General features: G+C 37.8%; 1 protein-coding gene across 1 annotated transcript in view; it reads right to left on the reverse strand.

The window, feature by feature from the left end:
* Nucleotides 1-5617: 5617 nt before the first annotated feature.
* The window catches only part of CDK8 (cyclin dependent kinase 8), a 42329-nt gene continuing 34715 nt past the window's right edge, over nucleotides 5618-13231 (reverse strand). The window contains exons 7-13 of the mRNA XM_072404764.1: nucleotides 13049-13192; nucleotides 11558-11627; nucleotides 9717-9789; nucleotides 9254-9351; nucleotides 8174-8252; nucleotides 7687-7845; nucleotides 5618-6361 (exon numbers count right to left, since the gene is read on the reverse strand). Of these exons, the coding sequence (XP_072260865.1) occupies nucleotides 6236-6361; nucleotides 7687-7845; nucleotides 8174-8252; nucleotides 9254-9351; nucleotides 9717-9789; nucleotides 11558-11627; nucleotides 13049-13192 (749 nt within the window). The 3' untranslated portion in view covers nucleotides 5618-6235. The remainder of the gene's footprint in view (nucleotides 6362-7686; nucleotides 7846-8173; nucleotides 8253-9253; nucleotides 9352-9716; nucleotides 9790-11557; nucleotides 11628-13048; nucleotides 13193-13231) is intronic.

Raw genomic sequence — 13231 nt, forward strand, 5'->3', positions numbered from 1 at the left:
TAAAACTGTCCCTCGAGACAATCACTGATGATCATTTTGAATTCTAGGTATTGATCATCTGTATGAGCCGTTACTTTTACAGCAAAGGTGTTTGAATTGGAAATTACAGCAAAGGTGTTTGAATTGACACCTGGTGACAACCTGTGGTTTATCCCTACTTTGTGGATGACTTTACCATTTGCCAAGGTGGTTAGCCCCTCCACATCCCATAAAGTAAATAGAATGGCTCCATGCTGGACAGATACTTTTGGATGTTTGTAAATGCCTGATTCATTTTTGTATTAATTTTGAATTGATGGATTACGCCCATCATCAACAAATAAAAAAGCCAGTGAGAGCACAGTGGTAGCCACAGGGAGATCTCCCCATCTAATCTAGGCCACACATGGTAAAATAGGTAACATGAGGTCTGTATGCGAATGGACTTCCAAGAAATCACGGCTCCTTCATTAGAGATATTTGTCAGTATTCAGTCACTAGGGACTCATTTTATAGGTCCTTTTCACAGCTTCTCCCACACCCCCATCTTTCCGCACACCACAGACTGAAAAGAATAACGCTTGGCTACACTGATAAGTCAAACATGAAAACATAATGCGAAACATAATCCGTGGATTTCCTAGAACATGCCGTTCTTAGAAGTAAAAGCAGTAAAAAAAAAGAAAACTTTTCTAATGGAAAAAAAGAAAATTGTTTTGAAATAAAACCCCATTGTAATTTTAAGGCAGACTCCAGTAAAATTATTAATTTTTGGTTTGGATAGGCTTGAGGAGAGTAAATAATTCTGCCAGGATCTTAATGTTGTCTGTGACCTTGTTGGGAAGATTTCATCTGTTTTGCTACCCTTATGATAGCAGACACCAGGACAGAATGATACAGAGTAATAAAAACCTGACAATCTATGGCCATTTGTTGAGTGGTATTTGTATTCTTCACTATTCTACATATACCAAAATATGTTGCTGGGTGTTAAATGTGCCTGATCATATCACATGGCGGTATATTCGGGCAGCCATCCTCAGCCTTGTTCTGTGGAACCCTAGGGTTCATCCAGTGGTTGTTGGGGGTTTCTTGAGCTTTGGCTAATCTCCCATATGATGATGACTTCATAGATCTTGGTTCAACACCATTTGGCAGAGCAAGTATTATGACACCAGTGATTGTTTTAGCTAAAAGAGTGGTTTTTTGACAAAAAGCAATTCTTCTCAATGAGTCTCAATTAATTAATTTTAACTGGGGTTGCCTGGGAAAGAAAATTTATTTTAAGGGTTCCTCTAGGGTAAAAAAATTAAGAAACACTGGATGAAAGGTTAGATAACCCTCTATATAAAGAAAAAAATTGTGTTAAGTGCAACATCCTTTTCAAGTATCTTTCCTTTCTGTCTTCAGTGCCATCAGAATAGGAGCACAGAGCCTCCCGGGATATCTACCTCATGCATCCTAGGAGGCTCCTAGCTGCTCCTTCTGTGCATGCCTGATATCGGAGACCTTTCTTTAACTTCCCTGGCAGTATGAATACTAAGTATGTTTAATTGAAAAAACAGTACATTTAAAAATACTAATTATTTTAAATTTCCCGCCTGGTCCCACCCTCCAGCTTAAGGCTCGCGAGCAGATGCCCAGCCTCTGTTTCCCCTGGCCTTGAGTCCCCAACGCTCACACCCCGGGGACGAAGATGCTGGCTGCCAGGAGAAGCAGATGCCAGGCATCGCTGGAGGACACCGCTGGAACGTGGAAACCAGGTAGGACTTTAAAACTCCAACAATTCCACCCCGTGTGGCTTAGAGTTATCGCTTTTGGCACTGAAAATTACCCTGAGCCACACTCGGGAATACTTCCAGGGAGGTTTATTGGTGAAAAAAAATTGCATGCGCAGTGAGATCGGCAATCTTTTTTCCCATCTTCGTCACCTGATCTCGTGCCTGTGCAGAGGAAGAGTGAAGAAATTAGAACCCCCGGGCGCTTCCTCTGTGCCGGGCCAAAGAAGGATCCCAAGACCCAAATGAAGAAACCTCCTGATGGATTATTGGTGTGTTTTTTTTTTTATTTTGACTTTAGTTCCGTTTAAGGGGGTCTGTTTTACTGTGTGGAAAATACTGCAATATTTTCCCGACATTTATTAGGACTAAAGAAGTGCTTTGGACAAACGTCTTGAGCATGACAAGAACAAAGTCCAGCGGAATGTGACTAACTACTGCAAGATAGACTGTACATACATATTGTAAGAGAGACATAAACACTATTATTTTACAAATAAATGGCTTCATTTGTGGAGTTCAACGTATTGAGCTTTGATTCTGAATGTAAGCTGTTACTTAATGTTATTTCTATCCTCATTAACTCTGCCCTACATTTGCAGACACTGTAAATAACAGAATTATTACTATAATAATTAGAGATTTAAAGCATCACTGTATTTGTAATGAAGATTGGCTGCCTCCAGGGAGGATGCAACATACTGCCAAGATCCAAATATAAATCTGTGCCTTATGATAAGAAACCAGCCCTTCAACAACCCACATTTGTTCTGTGACCAGAGACTAAATATTCTGTGTGATGTTCACCCACAGTGATTAGGGGCTTCAATACTTTGTGTGGGATCAAAACAGAGTAATAGACAGGATAGAATCACAAAATATCAGCCTGACTTTGGAAATGTTTAATTAAAAAAAAAAATCAATCTAAAAATATTCATCCACAAATATGATTATACATTTTTTGCAAGGATAAAAATGTCAGCAATGAAACCGCTGACCCTAAAGTTCCAGGATTTCCACACCAACTATCACATCCATGCTCTGCTTATGGCAGTAGTGGTCAAATAACTCATTTTGGAATGCTGCAGCTTAATTAGCAGGATAATTTCAAAGGCCTATACCTAATGTTACATGCTATATTTCCCTGTCTTAAATTACCCTGATGCTAGCATAAAAATGATTTGTGCTTGGAAACAGAATTCTTATATATATATATATATATATGGAGAGGACTGCAGAAATTTGAATGTTCATTTAGATCTTTCAGCTAAGAAACCGTCATATCTGCAAGCACCTCTATTCATTCCTTTACTCTTATATGAACTGTAATAAGAGATTTCCCATTGCCTAGGCCAGTGTTTCGCAAACCATGTTCCGTGAAAGCCGAGAGTTCCCTCTAGAGTTTGCTAGGGGTTCCTTGAGTTGTAAGCAATTTGTCCCTCTCAGGTACATTTAGTTGACACCAATGTTCTTTTTGGTTATCTGTTAGGGTGACATTCTTCCTACTGAGCTAATATACTGTAAACTGTGGATATTGTAACTATAGAAGACGTTTCCTGAAGACCTCAAAGGTATTTCAGGGGTTCCTCCATGGTAAAAAGGTCAAGGAAGGCTGGCCTGGGCATTAACTGTTTCTGTAAAATTTTTGTAAAATGTTTGGTTCACGTCAGAACAGTCTTGCCAGTGTGTGCACAGTCTACCCTAGGGTTTCATCACAGTTGGTGAGGTCTGGTACGGCTCCATAAGAAGCCCTCTTGAATACCCAAACCAGCTCAAGCCAACCCTGGTAATATTTGGAGGAGTAACTGAACTGACCAAAGGATCTTGGTCTGCTACATTTCCTAATTTAACAGAATGTATTCAGTTATCCCCTCACAGATTAACAGCTAAACTTCTCCTCTTCATTAGATCTCATTGCACCTATATGAGAGAGCAGTGACAACAGAGACACGTTTTGCTCACAGGGACAACCTTTTATATAATGTATACTTTGAACAAATACACACAAGGTAACCTTTTCTTTTATGAAAAATAAATTTATTACTTAACACCTTGCTTTAACAATGTTGCATTAATTTGTAATCAGAATACTTGTCATTCATGTAAAATAGTTTGATACAGTACATTGTATGTTACAGCTTCTGTCTTTTCCTTGTAAATCCTAAGGCTTTCTTACCCCCTTATCCTCCACTGTAACAGGAGCCACCCTAAAATAAGGTGCCGACCAAATAAAAACAGAATAGGAACTGATTTGAAATCCACTACATCAAGCCAGCTTAATAAGTATATCTGAGCAGACGCTTCGTCTGGTGAGCAGCAGCTATCATGCTGGTCATTTCGGCATCTTTACAACTCCATAACTTCATAGCATGCTCACAATTCAGCAACACCAATAGGAAAAAAAAATTAGGACAATCAATTTTGTATGGGTTTGCTGCAGCAAAAGGATTCAAATCAGTTTCAGACATATTAACTATCAAATAGCAGCTTTAATACCAGTCAAGTTAAGAAGATAAGCAAAATATTTAAAGAAGGTTTGTATAGAAGAACAAGGCAGCCATGTTAGCCGCACAGTGACCACATCCACATGGTCCTCACGGTGTGCATGGTTTAGTAAGCATCTGATAATCCACATACACATTTGTAAAGTGTGTCTTCACCTGGGAAAAGTTTGGGTTTTCAGTCATGATTGCAATTTTTGATAATTTCCCCTTTCACGTGCCAAAAATCTCAGCTTTTAAGTGTTTTTTCCCCCTTAACTATGTTCCCCTGGAGTCACATGACCACATTTCACCCATTTCATGGTATGTTCTAGAATGACACAGCTCGTCTCCCAGACACAAATTTCTCATAATGATAGGGCAGCATGGCTGTAACTATCCATAAAAGAAGCTTTTGTAAATGATCAGACTCTTAATGGAATTTTGGACGTGTTGTAAAAATCTATTAAAATTAGACACTTCCTAACATAACATTTTACGAGACAAAAGTGAGGGGAAAGGACACAGACAAAAAAAAAAATCATTTCTTTTTACTTGTTACGATTGTAGACATCCTGAGGAGTCCACTGTTACACAAAAAGAAGACATTCAAATGTATGCTGTTAACATTTATTATTTAGAACAGAATTTTTTATTTTTTTATGCCACAAGCCTGAACGCTTTTCTGCATATTTACAAAAAGGCAATGCTGCTCAGCAGAAGGAGAAGTGACTGGGGTGGGGGCAAATTCTACACCATCAGGGCTAACTTACAACGGTCACCTTCACATGGTTTAAAAGAATGAAAAAAAAATGTTGCTGCAACTGCTCAGGTACCCTTGCAGTGTTATAGTTTGCTCCAAACCCTGTCACCGTTACTTTTGCTGGACAGCTTTATCAGTATATGTAAATGTGGAGAATATACACACACATACATAAAACACACATATATGACAAAAATGGCCTGACATACACACTAATTTGTAACAAACATTTATGTGCTGAATAAATTTAGTAGAGGTATAGTAATAATCATATACTGTTATCAGAGTACAATGATTGGTAATGATTGGTACTGGCAAAAGCCCAAAAAACAAGCAAAGGACTTTCTCTACCAGCTTTATTTCCTGGAACACACAACAACAGAAAATTCCATTAAATAGACTCTGATTTCCTTAGTGGCAGCTGTTGCAAGTTGGAGGGGCCAAGATATGAAGGTTTTGCTGCCAGAGTTCCTGAAAATTTAGATTATATGGTGAACATCCCAGCTCATACGGAAAACTGGAATTGCATTTTTTTAATAGATTGACTTTCTTACCCACTAAAACCATGCTCACCAGGAGATTGGATGAATTTAGTTCACTGTGTGGCTATTGCACTCATAAGCAACTGAATGATGACCTCTGTGTCCATCTATATTACCTATAAAAATCTTTGGGAGGATCAGACAGGAAGAGTTTTATAATAGGGATAAAACGTAACAAAATACTGATCACCGATCATGATATTTCTTTTTTCTATCGCCTAAACAATAAAATGAACCAAAATAAGATTTATCTGACTAGAATTAGCCTTTCGAGCTTTGTGCGATGGTTAAAAGCCATTACTTGAATATAAAATAAAGGGGAAAAATCAAGTTATTATTGGTCAGATAATATGCTAATAGTCACCACATACAATAACGAAAAACAGTTTGTTCCAAGCATACTTCACAGCTTTAACTGTTAGCATCACTGAAAGAAATGCATTGGTCGCATTGAACCATTTTCAAGTATACTATGGAAGTAGCAAATTCACAATATGGACTGTGCTGGAACTTGCACTCTCTTGAAACCTCCCCATGGGATTCTACATTCTGAGAAATGTTGTGTAACTTGGCTGCTGGACATTGTCAAGGTGTGGTTGTACAGTACATTCCAAAGCCAGACTCCAGGCAGGTGGCTACAAGCTTGGTCCTGCAGCCCAAGCAACAGTGCATTTATGTTTCCTGGTACAAGCTCTAGTACCGATGTGTCTGATGGGAGTACTGTGGAGGCTGCTGGGAGGTAGTCGAATATCCCATGCTGCTCTGAGGTTGTGATGTGCTTGGTCCAGGGTTTGGATAGGCAGCATGTGTATTGGAACGCTGAAAAATAGAGGTGATAAAACATTGCAATGTTTAGTACTGAACATACAATAGAGAGGACACAATAGGCTTCATTTAAAGCCATGTGACCAGTTTAGAAATTTCAATGGACTGTTAAAATTAATTTTTAAAAAAATAATGATCACCAGGACACCTTATCCTGGTTTGTTAGCTTTGTGAACTGAATGTATATTCAACTACATTTATAGCAGGTCAGAAGGTCAACTGAAGTTAAATGGACTTCCTGAAATATCTCAAGAGTCTCAAACTGATATCAAAAGTAATCACATCCGCACAGTGACACATGGCCTTATAAAGATCAGCAATTATAAAAAGGGGAGGTAACCTTACATAGTTAATTGCAAAAATAAATCTGTGTATTTTGCAGGTTCAGCTTTATATCCTAAATACTGGCATTTGTTTTTATACAGTTCAAAGTGCTTACTGGGTATTTACCACTGACATTCATATATAAACTTTGCTTAATAAAAACAGGTTAAAAGGCTCCTTTAGGTTTAGCACAAATCCTTCCCTGCAGCACTATTCCAGGCTGATTGTGTACATGAAAACCAATGTGTTAAAACAATACATGCAAACATGAGCCCAAGAGCTCAGAAAACTAGAAGTGGGCTTTAATTAGGTGTCGTGTTGGTGGGGAATATGTTTTATGTTCTTTGCAGTGAACTGCTCCTCCCACATGAACATTTCTTGGCTGTTATGAAGTAATGAGCTGCATACCATTTTCTGACTTTTATTCATTTGACAAACCTACCTCCTGAGGTTACTGGGGGTACTTTGAGCAATTTGTGCCTCTCAGTTAAGTTACTACTGACACCAGTGATCATTTTGCTCTCTGTAAGGGTGGCATTGTTTCCACTGACAGCCATGCAACGGCAGCATGAGCTGTGAATATTGATATTATTGACAGGGGTTCACTGAATACCTAAAAGCTACTTAAAGGATTTCTCATGTTAAAATTGGTTGAGAAAGGCTGCAAGTCATTTGTCACTTCTGTCTGTTTCTGTATCTTGGTGGGTTGAGGTGACTTTCCCACAATCTCTTTGCTGATGTTTCTCTAAAAATTCATGAAACCTCTACTTTTCTCAAAACAAACAGATTTTAACTTCATCTACTTTAATGGCAATTATGCATTGGCCTTTTTTAAGGCAACCTACAACTGTGGTATACCAGCAACATTTATGAGGGGCAAGTGGGGGAATCTCCTGTCTGTCTATAGGATCTCCCGTGTAAATAATTGCAGTTCATAATTAGCAATAAAAAAGTATACAAACAATATTTGCCATTTGCAGTCGGTTTTTTTGTACCTGATAGTCTGAGGTCATGATGAGTCCACCTGAGGTAGTGGTAGGGGGGACAACTCTCACTTTCTTCAGCGGCGGTCCTTGTGCGTGGCTGTTGTCTTGGTTTCCCGGGTGCCCAGTCCCATTGGTATGATTATTGCCTTGCTGCTGCTGTTGGTTTTTCTTTAGGGAGGTAATAAAATTAAGAAAGATTAAGACAATACCAATAAGCAAATGCTGTACAATTGCAACCCGAATCCTCTATCTATTTATATTTTTTTATAATGGGAAACTTCCTAATACAGCATATAGTAGAAAGATATATTCCACTTTTTTATCTGGGCCTTCTGTGAGCCAACAGAGGGTACCGGTAGGTTTTATTATAAAAACATAATAAATTAAACATAGGGTTGCCATTCAATGTTATGACAAACCATTTACACCTGCTGAAAAGCACTTGGAAGCAATGTCAAGATATCTGGCATTCAGATTGTTTAAGAGTGATACATACTTTGTCTCCCTTATCCTCAGGCTCCTCCTCTGTCAAGAACTCCCGTTTCGGGTATGGAATCTGACAGCCTGCAAACACACTACAAAGATTGCACTTGTTAGAGTCGGTTTTCACACATATAGAAAACAGCAGTAAACTGTACTCCAGGGACAGCGGCTGACGATTCACCACATGTGCTGGTGCTAAAAGGACAGTTTTACTGTGATATCCATAGGGATCAATAAGGGAAGCACCAGAAGAATATCTTTGACCTCGATATCAGAGCACATAAAAATTGTGAGTCATGTGTGACTTAAGGTTTTCCACTGCGAAAGTATAAAATGAGGTGTGTACATCGTGTTAGCAACTCTTGAGATCTGGGCAACCTAAGAGATGTTTTAATTAAAGCTCAGCAAGTAAATGCAAAGCTGAAATATATATTAGTAAACTATTTATCTTGCCAAGATTTCTTCCACACTAAAAATAAGATGGCATTACTCCCTGGCTGACCTGCTGAATAGACGATGAAATCATTGTAATAGAGATCGCAATGTGAATTTTTGTCCAAAAAGCAGCACAAAGGGAGCTGTAAAGCTGAACTAGTAAATGGTAGAAGTAGCAATAGGAAACAGTGGAATCATTTTTTTTTTTTTTTTTTTTAGAGTAGTTGTAAATCCATTAATCAGTAAAAAAAAAAAAATATAATTTTTTTTTAACATTAGTGTTGAAAATTAAATGAAGATGGTGATCTACAGCATTCAATAAAATACCACAAGGTAATCTATGATGAGGATTATTCAGGCCCATCCTCCATATTACACGCCATTCCAGTTGAGACTGCAAGTGGTCATGCCGATGCTTAATCCAATGTTGTCATCATGAGGAAGCCCATTCCTGTTGCATGTAATCAGTAAGAAGCTGGAGAAGATCAACAGCACTAACATAACAAAAGCTGAAAAATGTCTTTCTGTGCTTTAGCAAACTCACCCAGACAGGGTTTACATCTCTGGTACAGAACACACTCTGGGTAACAAATATTAATATGGTACAACACAATGTAAGCAACTAAATATATTCTTGATTGGTGAACTAGTAACTTACTCTGATGTAGGAAGTGGATCTTCAAGGAAATATGGATCTTGCATAGCTTGCTCAGATGAAATTCTCTTTATTGGGTCCATTGTGAGGAGTTTTTGAAGCTTTAGAACACACAAAAGTAAGTAAAAATAATTTTACTTTAAACTGATTTTCCTATTAAAAAGTGTAACTACAACTTTGGTGTGGTTACACCTCTATTGTATATGTAATCTACTAGATTGTAAGCTCTTCGGGGCAGGGTCCTCTCCTCCTGTATCTCTGTCTGTATTAGTCTGTCATTTGCAATCCCTATTTAATGTACAGCGCTGCGTAATATGTTGGCGCTATATAAATCCTGTTTAATAATAATAATAATAATATTGTACCTTCATAACTTCCTGTGATAATGAATACTGAAGTCTCTTTCAGGCAACTGTCTGGAAGTTATTTAAAAATGATGTATAAAAATCAAACAGGAAAAACTTACCAAGTGGAATGTTTTGCTGTCTGGTTTTACTTTATGTTTTTCCATGTACTTGATAAGGCTGCAGTTGGTATACCTAAGAAAAAAGAAAATAAAAAGGATTTATATAGCGCAAACATATCTTACACAGCCTTCTCATTGAATAGCACTTTTTTTTTCTGCAGCACAAAATGGTTACAGGAATAATATATATTTCTGATAAGTGTTTACATTGTTCTTCCAAAGCATCCTGAGCAGCCACAAAAAGTTTAGCATTACCAATATTGATGTGATCATCTCCAAGGTACATATGTACCACATCCACAGTTGTACATTGCTACTGTGAACTTTACAACCTCACAATTGCTATTTCTAAATGCCAAAGCCAGATTTTATAATTGTCACCAACCATGTCGTTCCCACAATATGACTGTAGTGTACCTGTCTTCTGATGGTACTTGAGGCAAAATAATGCACCACATATCACAAAACTCACAATAGGCAAAAAGGTCACTATGCTGAAATTGCCTCCACACCTCCTCAGGCAGCACAGTTGGCCCAATGGTTAGCACCAGGTTGTAGGTTCAAACCTCATCCTGTACATTATTCTGCATGGAGTTTGTATGTTCTCTCTTGGTTTCCCACAGTACTCTGGTTTTCTTCCACATCACAAAAACATGCTATTAGGTTAATTGGGTTTCCCTCAAAAACTGACCTTATACTGTGATAGTGACATATGCCTTAGGCTGCGTACACATGTACAATAATTGTCGTTGGAAACAAACGATCCACAAGAGATAATTAATAAAAAAAAGTGCACAACGACTGGTCAAGGACGCCGTCGAACGAGGACTCTAGCTGGAAACGAACAACTGTCCCAGGGGATCTGATTGGGCGACAATTGTTTGTAATCTATTGTGTGTACAGTCATTCAATGATTGTGGATTGTTCTGTAATCCACTTTCTCACGTACATTTCACTTCCTGCATCGTTGAAACGATTGTATCTAGTGTGTAAATTATTGGTGGATTTTGTGATCCTCTTTGAGGGACAGATAGTGATATTATTATTATTAATAATATATAATAATATTAATAATAAACAGGATTTATATAGCGCCAACATATTACACAGCGTTGTACATTAAATAGGGGTTGCAAATGACAAATACAGATAGTGACACAGGAGGAGAGGACCCTGCCCAAAACAGCTTACAATCTAGGAGATGACTATGGACTTTGTAAAGCACTACAATATATGTTGGTGCTATTTAAATACAAGTTAATAAAAAAAAATCCTAAAGAGCATCTTTTGCATGGTGTAGAATGAAGAATGAATGTGCAACTGAAAGCTGCAGCAACTGCATGATGCTACATCAATATAGATCAAAAAATCCCTTAGAAATGTTTCCAACACTTGTTTGGAATTACAGCTGTTCTGATGGCAAAAGGGGGCCTAATCCAGTACTAGCAAGGTGTTTGTGGTGAATGATATGTGTGTTTGTGCGTGTATACACACATATATACACACACAATTACAGATCAATGACCAGCATAACACTCACAAGTTTGCCACCATCTTTCTTCATCATTGATTACATCAATAGTTGAATGTGTTCTATGATTTTTGACACATACTCATCTTCAAAGTATGAAGCATGACAAAAGCCAGTTTTTTAGACTAAACTCTTTTTTCGATTACTGAATTTGCCTTGAATGCAAGGGTTTTTAAATAAATTTCATTAGATTATATTTTGAAACAGCAGTGTCCTAGAATTTACAAATGTCCAATATCCCAGGGCTGTTTTGAAAATCTTCTGCACAAATACTTTTGGAAGGAGTTTAGAGTCTCAAAGGATTACTTACGTGTTTCTGCGGAAATCCTTCATTAATGTAGAGTGTTCAGGCATCTTCTTAATATCCTCCCAGTCTTTATCTAAACAAATGCACAGAGAAAAATCAAAACCTTGGCCCTTTTATCAAGCTGTGTATGTGACAAACATTTCTGGCTACCAGCATTAGCTATCCTGACCTCGGTTCTCCCACAGTGCACTAAAAACATCAAAGAGAATTTGCCAGGCTGACATGGGCACAAACAAGTGTTTTCCTATCAGTACAAAACCATTTTCTCCCAGCTACAAAACTTAAATGCATCTAAATCTATGATATTTTAGGACTAAATAAATGAGTGGAAGTTTAATCTGGGTGATCACCTCCTCCGACTAAGATAAAAGGGCTTTTTTTTCCCCTCCATGAAATATTGAAAATCCATAGGGGGAAGCCTGACATGATCATTCGGCTTTGTAATGACCATCACAGCTGGGTGAACTGTATCTATAAGCATGGTTACCTCACGACTGAATTCAACAACAGATAAACGAAGCCATAATATACTTCAACTTGCCAAAAACCACTAAAACATACCTGCCTGGAGTTGGCCATAAAAGTCAGGCAAAAGGTAGTAAAAAAAATCCTGCTTTGCTATGGAGCAGCCGGTTAATTATATTAAAAAGTGATGTAGAATGGTGGAAGGTTGGAGAAGCAGCTTCAAATGATGCATTGCCAGAGGCTTGGCATTAGATATACAATAAATCACCCAGGGTTCCAAAGAACCATTGGATTCCTCCAAAGATTGCTAGGGGTTTCTTGAGCAATTTGTGCCTTTCTGATCAGTTTAAATGACACCAAGGATCCTTTAGGCTATATATAAGGGTGACAATCTTCCTACTGATCACCACACTAATATACTGTGAGCTGTGGATATATAGTATTTATAGAAGGGGTTGCTTGGAGATCTGAAAGTAATTTCAAGCTTTCAGAAAAGTTTTTTTTCGTATATGGCCTTATTATATAGTACAATACTCATAAGGCAGTGGTTACCAAATTTTTCAGGTCACAACACCTTTAGTGCCAGAAGGACAATCATGAGACTGCTTCCACACACTTGTAGTGCAAATCCCACTTTTTTTAGTTTATATCCTGCTACAGTTACAGTTAAATTCTGATTTTTTGCTAGTGTGTACATTATCTGAGTAAATATATTTTACCACAGGTGTATTTCACTTTACTATAATGAGGCATTTAACATACAGAAGCTGAATCACTGAGCACACCTGTTCAATGCTCACAAATACAAACTTGGAATGAACTTCTGGCTAGGCCTGATATAACTGATTTGTAATTTACATCATACATTAGTTGAATCAGTGAACACACCTGTTTAACGCTCACAAAATAAATAAAAAGTATACTTTACTTTGAGCCAAGACACAAAACACTGCAATTTACTCTACAGCAGTCTATTCTTCCAGTACTATTTCAGTGTTGATGGATTTTACTTTAGGTTACACCACCTACCTGCTGGAAATCCCATGACATTAAATATTCTGTCCAGCTGGTCATGGTGGTAAGGATTGCTAGTCTTTATGTCTTCCTGACGACAGTGAAAAATTGGCTCTGACGTTAAAAGCTCTGCAAATATACATCCTATAGCCCAAATATCTGCAAGCAAGTGGAAAAAAATGAAGGATTATAGAGTGT

The sequence above is a fragment of the Pyxicephalus adspersus genome, chromosome 1, assembly GCF_032062135.1.
Source record: "Pyxicephalus adspersus chromosome 1, UCB_Pads_2.0, whole genome shotgun sequence".
NCBI classification, from domain to species: domain Eukaryota; kingdom Metazoa; phylum Chordata; class Amphibia; order Anura; family Pyxicephalidae; genus Pyxicephalus; species Pyxicephalus adspersus.